The 17755-nt window shown below is 38.9% G+C and overlaps 1 protein-coding gene across 2 annotated transcripts; it reads left to right on the top strand.

Annotated features, from left to right (window-relative positions):
* The first annotated feature begins 15 nt into the window (after positions 1 to 15).
* Positions 16 to 16847, top strand: LOC101741522 (ATP-dependent RNA helicase DDX24). Of its 2 annotated transcripts, none has more exons than XM_062674423.1 (13): positions 16 to 213; positions 1583 to 1961; positions 2635 to 3297; positions 3548 to 3700; positions 6039 to 6192; positions 6873 to 7050; positions 7611 to 7740; positions 9004 to 9136; positions 11834 to 11923; positions 12934 to 13163; positions 13843 to 14020; positions 14871 to 15036; positions 16684 to 16847. In XM_062674423.1, exons 2-13 carry the CDS (start codon positions 1775 to 1777, stop codon positions 16807 to 16809), a joined length of 2388 nt encoding a protein of 795 aa, XP_062530407.1. In that variant the 5' UTR covers positions 16 to 213; positions 1583 to 1774; the 3' UTR covers positions 16810 to 16847. The 2 variants fall into 2 exon arrangements, with proteins under 2 accessions (XP_062530407.1, XP_037873847.1); XM_038017919.2 differs by lacking the exon at positions 16 to 213 and adding an exon at positions 879 to 1502.
* Positions 16848 to 17755: the final 908 nt, after the last annotated feature.

Below are 17755 nucleotides of genomic sequence, written 5' to 3'. Positions count from 1 at the left end.
ATATTTGTTATGAATCAACAAATCACGACGAATAAAAGATGATTGTCAATGTGTCAATTTAATAAAACAAAACAAGCACTTTTCACTTATTTTAGAAAATAAATCTTGACTAAAAAATAATTTCAACCAACATTTTACGAAACCCAAAACTGTGTTACTAAATGTAAAAACCATAGAATATGTACTGTTTTCTACACATATATTAATCTAAAGGTATTGCTGCTTGATATTTGTAATTTATTATATTACCAAAAACCGTTGATTTCTATTACTTTCAATAAAAGTCAATATAGAGCTCAAAAATGTCCATCATAAAAAGCTAGTCTAAAAGTCTAGGTGAAAATTTTGAGGCAGTGGTTTGGTTGCAACATTACCTTAGTCCAATTATTATCAAGCAGGCGGTTTTAAAAGTTAGGATTTTATTGTTTAAAGGGAAAAATTCAGTTGAAGAAAAAGTAATTAGACCACAGACAATTGTGTTCACTTTATTTTTAATACATTTAATCTTTGTTAAAAATAATACACTAAAATTATGGCGGACGAATGGACAAAGATATATATATCCAAAATAAATAAAAAAAAAAGTGAGCCGTCACGGGACGCCTGCACTGAGGCTCTTCCTTGAGGCTTATATGAAGTTTTCAAATAACATATTTAAAGAAATATTTATATAAAAAAATGTGAGCCGTCACGGGACGCCTGGCAGATGTGAAACATCGACATTATTTTGTAAAAGTAATATGCAGAAAAGAACAGATTGTGATAGGAACTAAATATGTCATAATGATAAAATAAAATATTACGAAAAAATAATTTGTTTTCAAGTAAAACACAGGTTATGTGTACTCTAGTAAACAACACTGTATACACTACGGAGTATAGACTATAGGTATCCGAGCTCAGTGTAGCGAGAGAGATGGCTTAACGCCGGATCGAGTGGGAGAGAATCGCACAGTCGATTGCGCATGGCGACGCGTCGCCATGGCATGCGTCGCCACGCCAGAAATCGGTTTTACGTGCGGCTATAGATGTTTCACATCAACTTATATTAAACTTCTCGATCATAAAACTTATTTTTAACTTGAGAGATTCCCAGAGAGCATAAGATCCAACTTTTTTTTATTCCTTTCTTAAAATGGCAGCGAAAAAAGTTTTTATACAGTCTTAATGAAATTATTATAGGTCTATGGAAATTATGCTATGAATTCCGGAAACGGTACCGTAACGACAGTTGTTGGTTTGTCAATGTCAAAAACATGTTTATTTGAAGAGGTTATGATTTACCTTACATTTTGTGTTCTGGTTTAGTGTGGATAGTACTCGGTTCTTATTAAGTATTCGTATAATTTCCTAAAATGAGTAAAAAGCTGAAAGATTTGAAGTGGGAAACTGTTCCACTAGAAGGCTTTCCAGCTTCCGTCACAGATAAGCTGCAAGGTTTTGTAGGTCTTGAAGAATGCACCTCTTACGGTCTGGACAGGGAAAACAAGAAGCCGAAAAAAGTATTTCTAAAAACTTCTATCTACAAGGTCTCATAATTGTAAGTTCGTTACATGTTTTAACCTCCTCGATTGTTTTACAGCACAAAGAAAATGCAAATAAAAGAAAAAGAGAAGCAAAAAGCACCAAAGCACAACAACCAGTAAAAAAACTTAAATTAAGTAATGGTTTTATAGTAGAAACTTGTAATACCTCCACTCCGTCACTAAGTAATGAAATAGCAACAAGCAATGTCTATGAACAAAAAATTAAAGGAAAGAAACCAATAAAAGGAATGAATATTAAAAAAAAGAAACATAAATTAGGGGAAGCTACGTCTTCACAGTCCGACGTTACTCCTCAGGATATGTTAGCTTGGGCCGAGTTCCAGCTGCCAGATTCAATCATGAAAGCGCTGACTGAAATGGGCTTTAAGCAACCAACAAAAATTCAGCAACTGTCATTACCTGCAGCCATACATGGTAAATATTTAAAGTGATGTTGTTTCTTGATTTACAGGGTGATGCAAACAAATTAAAAAGTCCCATTAAATGATATTGGGGGGTCAAAGGCTATTTGTTTAAAGCAGCATTTTGCTTAATAAGCAATATTTCTCTTTGTAATTCAAAGTTTGTTATATATGGTATTAGTATATTTTTTTTTGGCGTAGTTGGGTGGACGAGCTCACTGCCCACTTGGTGTTAAGTGGTCACCGGATCCCATAGACATCTATAACATAAATGGCACCACCCACCTTGAGATATGAGTTCTAAGGTCTCAGTATAGTTACGACGACTGCCCTTCTCTTCAAACCGAAATGCATTACTGCTTCACGGCAGAAATAGGCAGGGCGGTGGTACCTATCCGTGCGGACTCACAAGAGGTCCTACCGCCAGTAAAAAAAAGTAGTATTAAGAATTTGATGTTTTTAATTGAACTTTAATGAAGTTAACTCCATTCAATTAGCGAAAGAAGTTTTTTGGTTATGATGTTTTTTCCAAATCTTAAACTTTCAACCCTTGATATGATTTATTTAGTAAATACTTGGCTCAAAGTACTTTAGGTCTGGCCTATGGTTTCTTCCAATAAAAATATATTTTGGTTTTTTTTTTTTTTTTGGCCCTCTACTAAATGCATATAAAAAAATATTTACAGGACGAAGAGATATTCTTGGAGCGGCCGAGACAGGTAGTGGTAAAACTTTAGCTTTCGGTCTACCTATATTATCAGGAATTCTAGACCTAAAAGAAAAAGCTGATCAGAAAGGCTTAGATGTTTATGACATACAATACAAAAAGACATCTGCCAAAAAGAAACCAGAAGAGAAAGAATTGAAAAAGAGTAACAAAATCAGTAAAAACAAGGTGCAAATTAAAAAAGATAACACTAGTAATAAAGATTCTGAAGAAGGTTATGGTAGTTCAGAATCAACTGATAAAATGAAAGATAAAGAAAAGAAAAGATATAAAGCTGCAGAAGATTATTTAGAAGAATATGAAATTCCAATCAAAAAAAGGAATGACTCTGATGAAGGTAATGATTCAGATGGTGAGAACTATGTTCACCTATCTGATATGCTAGATTCAGATGATTTGAAAGATGAAAGTGATGACAATGAACAGTCTGAGGATGATTTGGAATCTTCTGAAAATGATCAGTCTGATAATGATAAAAATGAAGAATTAAGTGATTATGGAAACCAATTAGATAGTAATGAGAGTGATGAAGGATTGGATGTTAATGCTAGTGATGTGGATTCCACTGATGGTCATGAAATGGATGTTGGGGATGGTGAGGATGACAAGTTACAAAGTCAAGGTAAGTCAATATAAAAGATTTATAAAAAATAAATAATAATAATATACAAAGAAACGGCTATTTATATGAATAATAATAATAATAACCGTCATCACGTAGACTATACATTAGACACTGTATAGCCATACTAAGACTATACATAAATAATAAAAGTCTTACGTTACGGACGTTTTTTCCCAGTTAGGGTACTCCTCCCCATCGTCCCATAAGGAACTTCGTTCCAAAAACATCACAACCTTGTTGTTTACAGGAACGGGCCTAGTCAAAGTGGTAGATGATGTGAAATTGCCACCTCACATGGAGGTCAGGACCGGCAAACCTTTATATGCACTGATACTAACTCCGACCAGAGAACTGGCCATGCAGGTCAGCAGGCATTTGATGGCTGTAGCCAAGTACACAGGTTAGTTTATTAGAAGGAAATATGGAGGATCCATTACCCGATGGTGGTCCCGTAGACTCGCTGCCGTCTTCTGGAAAGCAATACCCTTATCTATCCTGACCCGGGTTCCTTTTCGGGCGGGGATCTGCCGTCGGGAGAGGTGGTCCGACATAACTTGGCCTGATCCCACACCGGCTGGCTATCCGCAAACTGGATTTCCCACCGTAAAAAACCAAGAGGGCGCGTTTCTCATTAGGAAATTAGATTGTGCACCGTTATATGGATATAGTGAGAAAATATTTTCCTTCGTAATTTCGCGGAAAAGTTCGTATTTATCGTTCCTTACTGAAATTGCTTCAGTACCCATCATAGAACCGTAGGGGTAAGTCGCATCAGCAGACCAATATATTTATACTAGCCGTACTCGGGCATTTAAAATTAACATTTTATTTATTGTCATTATTATTAGGGAGTCCAACACTCATATAAATATTAGTCTATCCATTAAGTACATGTATTTTCTACATGGATACCAAGTTTCAAGTCAATCGGATGCATGGTTCAGTAGTTATAACGGAGTATCCGTAAAAACCACTGTAGATTTATATATTAGTATATATGTATATAGAGTGGATAATACGCAATTCGAATATTCGCTATAGTTTTAATCATATTCTCAGATTACATATAAAAAGTTGTAAGGCGATGCCGAAACCTCGAAAACTGTTAAAAAATCCAGTTCAAGGAATTATATTTAATATTTACCCATACTTCATATCGGAAAATAGCAAATTAAAAAATAGCAACAACTCAATTGATAATTGTTATGGTTGTAACATCTCTATATTATAAAATGACATTATTCATTTTGACATTTTACACTAAAGAATAAAACTCTTTATTAATGGATAAGAAAATTTCACTCATTTAATACGATCATTCATTGACAGTTCGGGTGTCATCGTATTCCGATAAAGATCTGAGTTTTCCTGAAGGAAAATCATTTCACACTACATCTTTTTTATTTTTTTTATTGCTTAAATGGGTGGATGAGCTCACAGCTCACCTGGTGTTAAGTGGTTATTGGAGCCCTTAGACATCTACAACGTAAATGCGTCACCTACCTTGAGATATAAGTCGTCGTGGCCTAACGGATAAGACGTCCGGTGCATTCGTGTTGAGCGATGCACCGGTGTTCGAATCCCGCAGGCGGGTACCAATTTTTCTAATGAAATACGTACTCAACAAATGTTCATGATTGATTTCCACGGTGAAGGAATAACATCGTGCAATAAAAATCAAACCCGCAAAATTATAATTTGCGTAATTACTGGTGGTAGGACCTCTTGTGAGTCCGCACGGGTAGGTACCACCGCCCCGCCTATTTCTGCCGTGAAGCAGTAATGCGTTTCGGTTTGAAGGGTGGGGCAGCCGTTGTAACTATAATTGAGACCTTACAACTTATATCTCAAGGTGGGTGGCGCATTTACGTTGTAGATGTCTATGGGCCCCAGTAACCACTTAACACCAGGTGGGCTGTGAGCTCGTCCACTCATCTAAGCAATAAAAAAAAAAAAAAAAAAAGTGTGTGTGTCCGCTCCGACGCACGACTGGAGTTTACTGGATATAAAAAATTAAACGAAACAATACGAGAAATAGTTCTATATTACGACAACACGATACACTACAGATTATTAACAAATTAACGAGACACAAAACAAACGACTAACAAATATATGAAAATACAATAATGAGAGAAACGCGCGATCAGTACGAGGCTTTGTGGCGGACTGCCGGCGCAGCAGCCCGGCGTCACTTGCGATAACGCGGCCGCGCGTTGGCTCCTGATTGGCGCGCGCACGCATCACGCAATCAGGAGCCAATCAGGCGCATAACGCATTTCGTGTGACATGCTAGTACGATTTTGGTCCCCATAATTTTCATACCCCGGGCCTATATATGTAAATCGATTCTAAAGGAGTAAACTCCAAAAAAGATATAAGTTCTAAGGTCTCAAGTATAGTTACAACGGCTGCCCCATCCTTCAAACCGAAACGCATTACTGCTTCAGGGCAGAAATAAACGGGGCGGTGGTACCTACCCGTGCGGACTCACACGAGGTCCTACCACCAGTTATTACGCACATCTAGACATATATTGATTTTACACAATGTCCATCCATCTTCACAATTTCAACATCAACCAGGCAGTGCTTTAACCAGCGGCAAATAAATAATTAGTACTAAGAATAGAAACCACATTGGGATGTAACTCATAAATCTTTTATGTGTTTAATATATTTCAATTTCTATATCTCAAAGTCAAAGTCTAGTTCAAAGTCTTCATAACTGTATTTTAGGTATAAGAATCGCGACAATAGTTGGAGGTCTGGCCGCGGTGAAGCAGGAACGGGTGCTCGGCAAAGGGCCAGAGATCGTGGTCGCCACCCCGGGCAGACTGTGGGAGCTACTGTCCCAGGGGCAGCCACATTTACAACAACTTTCAACCGTCAAGTGAGTGCAGTAAAGCTCGTTTTTAATCGGCGCTAAGATAGGGACAGCATAAAAGAAATCGCGCATAAAATAATAATGAGGACTTTTAATTGACTTTTTGTTTCTATGATTGTTATATTAATATATTATGTTGAGTTGGCTGTTGGTTCTCTTTTTGTAATAAATAAATAAATATGAAACTTCATAAATATCGTCGCTTAATAATCACATTTATTATTAAATTATAATAATTATACATATCGACGCTTGAAAGGCAAACGTGACTAAGCGACAATAACTGCTTCGTACATAAATGATAGGCAATAACCATATTCGATGCGCAAAAAATATATATTTCTAGGTCTATTAAAATCATTTCAATCCTACAGCTAGATTCGTTAAAATAAAAAAAAATTCAGGTATTTCTCAGGTATATTTTAAATAAATTTCAACTTTAAATTAGTCTAATGTAAAGTTCACGCATTGTCGCTTAGTCACGTTTGCCTTTCAAGTGTCGATATATTTATTATACATTTATTATTAAAATCACACACTAATCAAACTGTTTTGTTGATTAAAAACAGTAAAGATTCTCGTTAGATTTGGCAATAAAACCAAATCGATTGACAAACTGCAGAGAAAATACTATTTAACCTTTTTTGCTTCGTTTATTAATATACTGACTCTCAATCTCGTAACAGATTCCTGGCCATCGACGAGACCGACCGCATGATAGAGAGGGGCCACTTCGAGGAGCTGCAACCCTTGCTGGAGAGGCTCAACGCGGACGACGACCGCCGCAGTACAAGGCAGAACTTCGTCTTCTCGGCAACCCTGACCATGGTGCACGAACTGCCCGCGCACATGCGGGGCAAGAAGGTATGATGCAGTCAATGATCAGATGAACCGTCCACCTGATGGAAACTGGCACCATCAATCCAGATCGAGGACCAGTCATACAATGCTGCTTGTCATCGAAGTCTTTTTTTTTTTTTGACATCTACAACGCAAATGCTCCACCCACCTTGAGATATGAGTTCTAAGGTCTCAAGTATAGTTACAAAGGCTGCTCCACCCTTCAAACCGAAACGCAGTACTGCTTCACGGCAGAAATAGGCGGGATGGTGGTACCTACCCACGTGGACTCACAAGAGGTCAAGAGAGAAGTAGCTTCAATGGCATTTTTTTTTTCTACCTAAGCTGATAGTCTTGGGTGACTGTCAGCGTAACCTTAACTAGTAGGTGAGCTCACTAAAACTTATACCACATGGTGAGTGGCGCATTTACGTTGTAGATGTCCATGGGCTCTAGTGACCACTTCACACCAGGTGGGCTGTGAGCTCCGTCCATTCATCTAAGCAATAAAAAAAACACTGTTAAAGTTACGTGACAGTTAAGGGTGTGTAATTTTTTTTACTACGATTCCTTCTCTATAACAGGTGACAAAGCGAGGGAAGATATTAAACAGGAAAGTGGACAAGATGACATCGCAGCAGAAAATCAATAGATTGGTCAAAATGATTGGCATGACCGACCCCAAGGTGGTCGACATCACCGCGCAAAACCTGGGTAAGCCGACGCCGCTGGTGCCGCAGCGTCAAGGTACAGTATGCGCGCGAGTTCATGTCCATCGGGGCCAGAGGCGACGCGCGGGGGACAGCTCGCCCCGCCTTCACCCTCCTCCCCCATTTATCTGACGTCGAGTGTTCTCCTGACGGTTGTGACGCGGCTTATCGATATCGAAAATTTACGCTAACGCTATTGTGTTATTTAACCATGACTACTCCGCTTCCAACAAGTTCAGATAGAAAAAAACCTACTGAAAAAAGATACATACTGTTTCCGACTCTGATCTGTCAGTTGTCTTTTCATTTGATAGTGGAATATAAAATTGGAATTTAAAAAATATTTTTCTCTATTAGAAATAAATAAGTAATTACTTATCACATTTATTTTATTTCATAATTTGCAAAATTACCTTAAGTTATTACACATTAAACCAAATTGAAAGCTGTTGACTAAATCGGTAGTTATTATCGACATTACCATAATTAATTAGGTCACAGCACTACTGCATTCTTCAGGATGGACATGAATTCGCGCGCCTACTGTAGACTGGCCCACTGAGTTTCTCGCCGGATCTTCTCAGTGGGTCGCGTTTCCGATCCGGTGGTAGATTCTGCGAAGCACGGCTCTTGCTAGGGTCCGTGTTAGCAACGTCGTCAGGTTTGAGCCCCGTGAGCTCACCTACTAGTTAAGGTTACGTTGAAATAGCCTCTCAAGGCTATCAGTTAAGGTAGGAAAAAAAAGGATTTTTCCGACCCACTGACACTGTCATTAGACGCCTGCAGCTTTAGCACTGGGGGCACGTATAGGGACCCTGGTAAACGCATTCCTTGAACTTAAACAGTTCAAGGTTTTTTTAATATTGCCTGCGTAGGCAGACGGGCATGCGGCCCACCTAATGGTGAGTGGTTACCGTTGCTCAAGGACTTCAGCAATGCCAGGGGCAGAGCCAAGCCGCTGCCTACCGTTAAATACTCTCCACAAGTCTCGTTTGAAGACGAACATGTCATAGTGCTCGCGAAACACCCTGAAACACTGCGAAAATGTGAAAAGTAATCAGCAAAACAGCCGCCCCGGTGAAATTGGAAAGGCTTTGAGGCCCCAGTGTTGAAAAAAACCGTCTACTGATCAACATTCTTTTCTTGCACTACTACCGTCTTCTCGTCGAGTTAGTTGCGGGATCGTGTGGTCCACGTGCCCTAAACTAGACGTGGTCGGACACCACGGAACTGGAAACCAGTAAAGCAGCTTATGGTCTTGGGACAGGTGCTGCAGAGACCCTGACGGAGAGCAGGATCACGTGCTCCGTGCAGCACAAGGATGCGTATCTGTACTACGTGCTGAAGAGGCACCCCGGCAGGACGATCGTGTTCTGCAACTCCATCGGATGCGTCCAGAGGTGAATTAGACCAAGGCCATTTTTTTTTCATTTTTTTTTTAAAGTGATTGTATGACCTGTTAAGTAAGTCCTTTAAGTCATATCTTATTATAATGTATTTTCCTATTTTTATGAAAAATGATAATATGGAGTGAAATGAAATGAAATGAAGATGATTAATTTGAAACATTAATCAACTGGGATGAAATTAAATGAAATGAGGTGATATGGGATGAAATATAATCTCAGTAAAGGTGGTCATTTACTGAGATTTTTTCAGTGGACTTTTTGGAGGATCCCGAGAAGATATGTCCAGCGGCTTTGTTTCATTTTCCCACATTTGTGCACTTTCACAGATATTAAACAGTTAATAAACCACCGTTATTACACATTTAAACCTGAAGAAACACTAAATACACAAAATAAAACAAATCACACAACTTCACTCCTCGCGTTCCCGCCAAAAAGTCCTTTTTAAGTTTTCACGCCCTTGTAGGCAGACGCGTATACGGCCCACTTGAAAATACTGATCAGCAGCTCTATCACTGAGAATGAAGTCTTCGTGGCCTAAAGGATAAGACGTCCGGTGCATTCGTATGTAGCGATGCACCGGTGTTCGAATCCCGCAGGCGGGTACCGATTTTTCTAATGAAATACGTACTCAACAAATGTTCACGATTGACTTCCACGGTGAAGGAATAACATCGTGTAATAAAAATCAAACCCGCAAAATTATAATTTGCGTAATTACTGGTGGTAGGACCACTTGTGAGTCCGCGCGGGTGGGTACCACCGCCCTGCCTATTTCTGCCGTGAAGCAGTAATGCGTTTCGGTTTGAAGGGTGGGGTAGCCGTTGTAACTATACTAAGACCTTAGAACTTATACCTCGAGGTGGGTGGCGCATTTACGTTGTAGATTTCTATGGGCACCAGTAACCACTTAACACCAGGTGGGCTGTGAGCTCGTCCATCCATCTAAGCAATAAAAAATAAAAATAAAACTCCGCAAACCCCATTTGGTGAGGGCGTATCATAGCGCTCGTAAGCATTGAGAAGGGAAGGTCATTCTAGAGTCGGATGGTACGTGGCACAAAATATCTCTGGAAACACACGATGATCTGTTGCTCAATGGCTACGGGAGCCCATGGACATCATGGCTGCCGCATCCGTCTCGAGACACGAGACCGAGGTCCGTAACTCGGTAGTGCTCGGTAGGTACTCGGTAGTAAGCGATACCCCGGATTCCAACTTTAATTCACCGGTGAACATTGTCTTAGATTTGTTGTTGTTTGTTCAATTTTGTTGTTGTTGTTTATAGTAGGTTGGGAAAAAAGTCTTTTCGCATTATAGCATGTATGAACTTGTAATAAAATCTCTTTGGCTATACTATTTGTATCTGGCTGGTTTTGGTATCATTAAAAGTTTAAATTTTAAAGAAGATAATTCCAAATTCAAATTAGGAAAATGTGTGATTTTTATTTATTTTTCGTACTGTCAAGATGAGTGAATCTAATGAAGAAATTCGATACATTTTAAAATTTTACTACAAAAAAGGTAAAAAAGCAATGCAAGCCGCGAAAAAAATTTGAGATCTTTATGGACCTAGTGCAGTGTCTGTGAGAGTAGCACAAATTTGGTTTAAGCGTTTTCAATCCGGAAATTTTGATGTCAAAGATGCACGTCGCTCTGGTCGCCCTATTACGGATAAAATGGATGCCATGTTTGAAAAAGTGGAGTAAGGTCGGCATATCAGTAGTTACGACGTAAATTAAATTAAATAAAAGTTGTGAATTATCTTTAAAAAATGCGAATAAACTTTTTCACGAAGATGTCTGATGTGGCAAACAGAAATCGACGCGACGATAAACTATGTTTTCCAAAATACAAAACTACATTAAAGAATAATAGTAGGTATACTCGGTATGAGCGTTAGGATATTTAATAAACTACCAAAGAAATTAAGAGACTTAGACGATTTTCATTTTAAGAAAAAACTAAAAGTTAATCTTATAAGTGAAAATTATAATCACATAAATGGTTTTCTTAGGGACGACATTGAAAATAAATGGATTTTTTAATTATTAGTTGAATTATGGATGAATGAATGGTAAATTATATCTAATATATAAAATTCTCGTGTCACAATGTTCGTTCCCATACTCCTCCGAAACCGCTTGACCGATTCTCATGAAATTTTTTATGCATATTCAGTAAGCCTGAGAATCGGCTACTATCTATTTTTTATACCCCTAAGTCATTAGGGTTGTCCACCCCTAACATATTTTTTTTTATTTGGACATTTTTTTTTGTTTTAGTGAGGTATTATGTGGTTGAATGAGGTTTTGTTATTTTTATTATATATTCCCTCATCGTTCACAGCGCTACATACCTCTTTCACTCATTTACCACATCCTTACACACTTACAATAAGTTAGTTTTTTTTTCTACACTAGAAATTCCCTAGAAATCTTATATATGGCAAAACAACGTTTGCCGGGTCAGCTAGTAATATTATAATATCTTGCACTGCACTAAAATTCGCATGTCAAATAATGACAAAGCATACACGCTGCTTTTAACTTATGTAATAACTCATTTTCACTATGCTCGGCGAATAAATGATTTCTTTCTTTCTTTCTTTCTTTCTTTCTTTCTTTCTTTCTTTCCCCAACCTATTATATGCAAATACTAAATCTAGATGACGTATGTTCGTTACAGGTTAGCGCAGTTATTCGGCATTCTGAAATGCCACCCCCTGCCCTTACACGCGAATATGCAGCAGAGGCAACGCCTGAAGAACTTGGAGAGGTAAGCCGTCGGGACCAAGTCCCCAGTACTAAGAGGAACAGGATCTATTGAGGTTTACGGGGATCCAGGACCGGTCTTTGTGACGAGGTTTGGGGGACGCCTCTGTTCAGCAGAGGACGTCTGTGGGCTGATAGAGAGAGATAGGAACAGAGACTCATATACGTTTATATACATTTTTTTATTGCTTAGATGGGTGGACGGCCCACCGGGTGTTAAGTGGTTACTGGAGCCCATGGACATCTACAACGTAAATGCGCCACCCACCTTTATATGTAAGTTCCAAGGTCTCAGTATAGTTACAACGGCTGCCCTTCAAACCGAAACGCATTACTGCTTCACAGCAGAAATAGGCAGGGCGGTGGTACCTACCCGTGCGGACTCACAAGAGGTCCTACCACCAGTAAAGAAGTTTGCACAAAGTGGGAATGAGTTGCTCGCTCCGGGCATTTCAATATTGCAATAATTGTTACGTTATAATAGTCATTGTTAAAATGAATATTAAAAAAAATCTTATATTTAAAAAAAAAAGACATGCCCGCTGAGTTTCTTGCCAGTTCTTCTCAGGACGGAGGCTAGTTTTTTGTGAATTGGGAGTAGTTCTTTTTGACGTTCAACAAGTGGGTACTTTCATTTATCTATCTATCTATCTATCTATCTATATATATAAAAATGAATTGCTGTTCGTTATCTCGCTAAAACTCGAGAACGGCTGGACCGATTTGGCTAATTTTGGTCTTGAATTATTTGTGGAAGTCCAGAGAAGGTTTAAAAGATTAGATAAATATGAAAATGCTCGGAATTAAATAAAAATAACAATTTTATGTTTTCCTTTGACTTGTCCCCCGTCGGAATGATTCCTTTTGTTTCATTAAAGTTTATTTTATACAAAAGCTTAGGTCTTTTATTTATCGATTGAGGCACTACGAAGTCTGCCGGGTCAGCTAGTGTTGAATAAATTTTTTTTGATGTGATTTGATTTTATTTGATGTGAACCTTTTGTTTTTGTGTAGGTTCCGTGACGACAAACACGGTGTGCTGATAGCCACGGATGTAGCTGCCCGCGGGCTCGACATCCCGGACGTGGACCACGTGGTGCACTACCAGGTGCCCAGGACGGCGGAGAGCTACGTGCACCGGAGCGGCCGCACCGCCCGCGCCAGCAAGGAGGGCCTCACCATACTGATGATGGAGCCCTCCGAGGCGTTCCTCTACGCGAAGCTCTGTCAGACCTTGAACAAGAGTAAGCTCCCTCACACTGCACACATATCATTACTGGAAGTCATTTACTCGACGAGATATTTAATATTATTAGTGGTCTATTTTATTTATGGTAGGACCTCTTGTGAACCCGCACGGGTAGGTACCACCACCCTGCCTACTTCTGCCGTGAAGCAGTAATGCGTTTCGGTTTGAAGGATGGGGCAGCCATTGTAACTATACTGAGACCTTAAAACTTATATCTCAAGCTGGGTGGCGGCGTTTACGTTGTAGGTGTCAATGGCCTCCAGTAATCACTTAAAACCTGGTGGGCTGTGAGCTCGTCCACCCATCTAAGCAATAAAAAAAAAACAAAAAAAGACCAGGGGTCATCAGCTTGTTCCCTCGTGTAAATTGACAATTGTAAATTGACAAAGTAGTGCCCTTGTACTCTGTATCCTTATTGACGTGTCTTTTCTAACAGCTGTGTGTACAAAATATATTAAATAAATAAATAAAAAAAATTGAATCTTGATCATCGTCGTGACGTAAAAAAGTGGGTCGTGACCCTTGTTTTTTTTTTCTTTTTTTTTATTCCTATATAGGGACCGCCAAAAATATTTTCTCTACCGAAGCGGTGGTACTACTCATACTCTCAAAACCACATTGAAATCCCAATAGCGATTTCGGTTCTTTTGAAGTCCATTAATTATGTCTCCCAGAAACGGAACTGCCCCTGTTCCCGGTACAGTCTCACAGCCTGTCCCCGGTCAAGGAGCTGGTCGGCTTGGCCCGGGACATTGACGCTCTAGAGCTGAAGAAACGCCGCGCGGCCCAGTCCGTTGGATGGAGGGAGAAGGCCGCCAAGGAAATGGACATGATCGTAGACGACGATGACGCGTATCCTTTGGAAAATAATCAACTGTTGTGATATATACTTCAGTTTGAGTTAAGGCAGTGGCTCTCAACCTCCATGTTGCCACATATTGGTGTACAAGCCCTTTGTTGAGTGTATTCCAAGATATCATACGATGTTTTTATCCAAGGTGACCCAGGGAAATTGCATCCCTCGGGTCCGTGCGGGATAATTATACAGCTGTTTGGGTAGACACGGGTTGAAAAAGAGCCTCGTGTGGAAATTCTAAAAAAAAAAACGGTGCGCGTGCAACTTGGTGCACGTGAATGAAGTGAAACTTCTTTTTCGATGTATTGTAATTTTCTTCATTTTTCATCCTTAAATTAGTTTACTCTTGTAATAGGGAATGCTGTGTATAAGAATGCGACATCTCGAATATTGATATTATATATATTTTAAATTATAGATAGTTTTTTTTGTATATTCTTCATTAAAATATTGGACGCTACTCGGTGCTAACACTCGCGCTGGCCTGTACCACGTATACTATGCGCATTCACTCTCGCTCTGTCTCTTTCTATCCCCCCTTCCCAGGAGCGTTGAACGTTTAACGCAACCTTGTTGGAAGTCGCATTAGAAGTTTCACTTCAAAAATCGAATTGTTTACCAGGATTACAGGCACGCTTCCAAAGTGCTGTTGTCGTTGGAACAAGCGTGCAACACTTACTCTCGCTCTGTCTCTTTCTATCCCCCCTCCCCAGTAGCGTTGAACGTTTAACGCAACCTTTTTGGAAGTCGCGTTAGAAGTTTCACTTCGAAAACACTTCATTGATATTCATGGGTTTCGTTAAACTGTATCTGATGTCCTGTGGCCTTCCTTAACGAAACCTTCAGGCCAGTGAAACAGATAGACCCGTCTATCGAGAGGACGCTACGAGCCAAGAAGCGTCAGCTGGAGACCGCGATGGCGAGGCCGCTGTTCCCGCGAGGCTTCTCCTTCAAGTATCCAACCCTGAACGACCCTGCTGCGTTGGAGATGCCCCAAGAGAACGCATTGCAGGTCCGTTTTTTTTACTACGCTTTTATTAGCTTCAGACGTAAGTATGTTTGTAACGGAATCTTTAAACATGAAAACGTCGGATTAACTCGAAATTTGGTATACTTATTGAGGACCGATGACAATTCAATATTAAAAAACAAATATTGGAAAAATCGGAATTCAAATAAAAAATTAAAAATAGCTTAAAAAAAAACTAACAAAATACGCTTTTATAGAAAATCCAACTAAAAAATAGAAAATAAATTTTAATAAATTTCAATTCAAAATAGTGCAAGAAAAAATTATTTTATTTTAGAAAAAAGCGCGTGGTGCATGGTATCAGTAGTTATAAATAAATATTTTATGAACAGATATGAGTAGAAGGATTATTTTGATAATATCCTGAAAAGCACCCCACGCTTTCTATAAATTTTATTTTGTTAGTTTTTTAAACTATTATTTATTTTACTTTCAATCTTTGAATCAATCTTCACGTTTTGAAGTCTTCGTGGCCTAAAGGATAAGACGTCCGGTGCATTCGTATCTAGCGATGCACCGATGTTCGAATCCCGCAGGCGGGTACCGATTTTTCTAATGAAATACGTACTTGACAAATGTTCACGATTGACTTCCACGGTGAAGGAATAACATCGTGTAATAAAAATCAAACTCGCAAAATTATAATTTGCGTAATTACTGGTGGTAGGACCTCTTGTGAGTCCGCACGGGTAGGTACCACCACCCCGCCTATTTCTGCCGTGAAGCAGTAATGCGTTTCGGTTTGAAGAGCGAAGCAGTCGTTGTAACTATACTTGAGACCTTAGAACTTATATCTCAATGTAGGTGGCGCATTTACATTGCAGATGTCTATGGGTTCCAGTAACCACTTAACACCAGGACTGTGAGCTTGTCCACCTATCAAAGCAATAAAAATAAAGTCAAGTCTGTATAATTGCAACTTTGTTATGGCGTCATTTGAGGCCAAAATAATTCAGTATTTATATTTAATAATTCATATTAATATTAATTATTATAATTCAATTCAATTCAATTCAATAATTCATATTAATAATAATTCAGTAATTTATATAGCGATTCAATTTAAAAAAATATAAATATTAATGCTTCTTGAATGAATGAATATTAATGTTAAAAGTGAAACCTTACAACTCATGTCTCAAGGTGGATGACGGCATTTACACTGTAGATGTCTATGGGCTCCGGTAACCACTTAAGATCTGGTGGGCAGTGAGCGCGTCCACCCATCCAAGCAATAAAAAAAATATTCAAATATCAGACAATAGACTTGATTATTTCATTAACGTGTCCAAAAACGAATTAAACATTGTTATTTGAGTCCTAACGTATATACAGTAGATTGAAGAAAGTTTATTTTTATTTTTTATATTGCTTAGATGAGTGGACGAGCTCACAGCCCACCTGGTGTTAAGTGGTTACTGGAGCCCGTAGACATCACGCAAATGCGCCACCCACCTTGAGTTATAAGTTCTAAGGTCTCAAGTATAGTTACAACGGCTGCCCCACCCTTCAAACCGAAACGCATTACTGCTTCACGGCAGAAATAGGCAGGGTGGTGGTACCCACCCGCGCGGGCTCACAAGAGGTCCTACCACCAGTAAAAAGTTTCTATAATTAAAAAAATTACAGGTGATGAAAAACGCAATACAATCCGGGGAATTGAAAAAGGACAAGAGAAAATCGAAGAACGCTCCTCTCCTGAAACTGGGTAAAGGAATAAAAAAACATAATATGAGACCCAAAAAGAGAAGTTAATAATAAAAATTTTAATGAAAAAAATTATAATGTGAAAATGTATGTGTTTTATTTGAATCCTCTATATCGGTCTAGATAAACAATAAAAAAATTTTGGTATAACGCTAGGTAACGTAGAATAGAGGGTATTTGAAAAAAACTGAATTAGTCTGAGGATAGACTCTTTGGCGGGAACGCGAGGAGTGAAGTTGTGTGATTGGTTTTATTTTGTCTATTTAGTGTTTCTTCAGGTTTAAATGTGTAATAATGGTGGTTTATTAACTGTTTAATATCTGTGAGAGTGTACAAATGTGGGAAAATGAAACAGAGCCGCTGGACGTAACTTCTCGGGATCCTTCAAAAAGTCCGCTAAAAAAAGTCCCATAAGGAACTTCGTTCCAAAAATACAAAAAATATAGACTCTACAGAGTTCATTGTTTGTGGAAGTTCGTATATAGCTTGTCTAAACATATCTAGAAGTTCCGGTATTCGGATTACCTGTCCTGGTGAAACTGATAAGGCCTTCAGGCCACCAGTAATTCTTCATTCATAACAAAAAGATATTTAAAATGTTGGTCCACGACGCGATATCACTGGCTAGATAGAATTCCCGCCAAATGAAGAAGTAACATTTTGTGATTTTAAACTATTTGTTTTATTTTATTAATATAGGGTTTCATAAATATAGTTTTTGCCTAGCGTAGGGTTGCTTGCAGTGATGAGCGAAGCAAGAACAAAACCTTGTGAGTTTACGAGTAGGTATCACCACTCTGCCTATTTCTGCCGTGAAGCAGTAATGCGTTTCGGTTTGAAGGGCGGGGCAGCCGTTGTAACTATACTGAGACCTTAGAACTCATATCTCAAGGTGGGTGGCGCATTTACGTTGTAGGTGTCTATGGGCTCCGGTAACTCTTCCTCTCAGCTACGCAATAAATAAAAAGTCTACGACAATCTTGGTATTGATCGC

The sequence above is a fragment of the Bombyx mori genome, chromosome 20 (genome assembly GCF_030269925.1).
Source record: "Bombyx mori chromosome 20, ASM3026992v2".
In the NCBI taxonomy this organism is placed as follows: Eukaryota; Metazoa; Arthropoda; class Insecta; order Lepidoptera; family Bombycidae; genus Bombyx; species Bombyx mori.
The sequence above is the reverse complement of the archived record's forward strand: the minus strand, read 5'-3'. Positions and strand labels throughout refer to the sequence as shown.

Excerpts from the sequence above, each read along its gene's own strand:
- LOC101741522 (XM_038017919.2), top strand. The coding sequence starts at position 1,356 with ATGAGTAAAAAGCTGAAAGATTTGAAGTGGGAAACTGTTCCACTAGAA. Across the intron at positions 1,503-1,582 it reads AAAACAAGAAGCCGAAAAAA|CACAAAGAAAATGCAAATAA; the intron begins GTATTTCTAAAA and ends ATTGTTTTACAG. Across the intron at positions 15,037-16,683 it reads CCCAAGAGAACGCATTGCAG|GTGATGAAAAACGCAATACA; the intron begins GTCCGTTTTTTT and ends AAAAAATTACAG.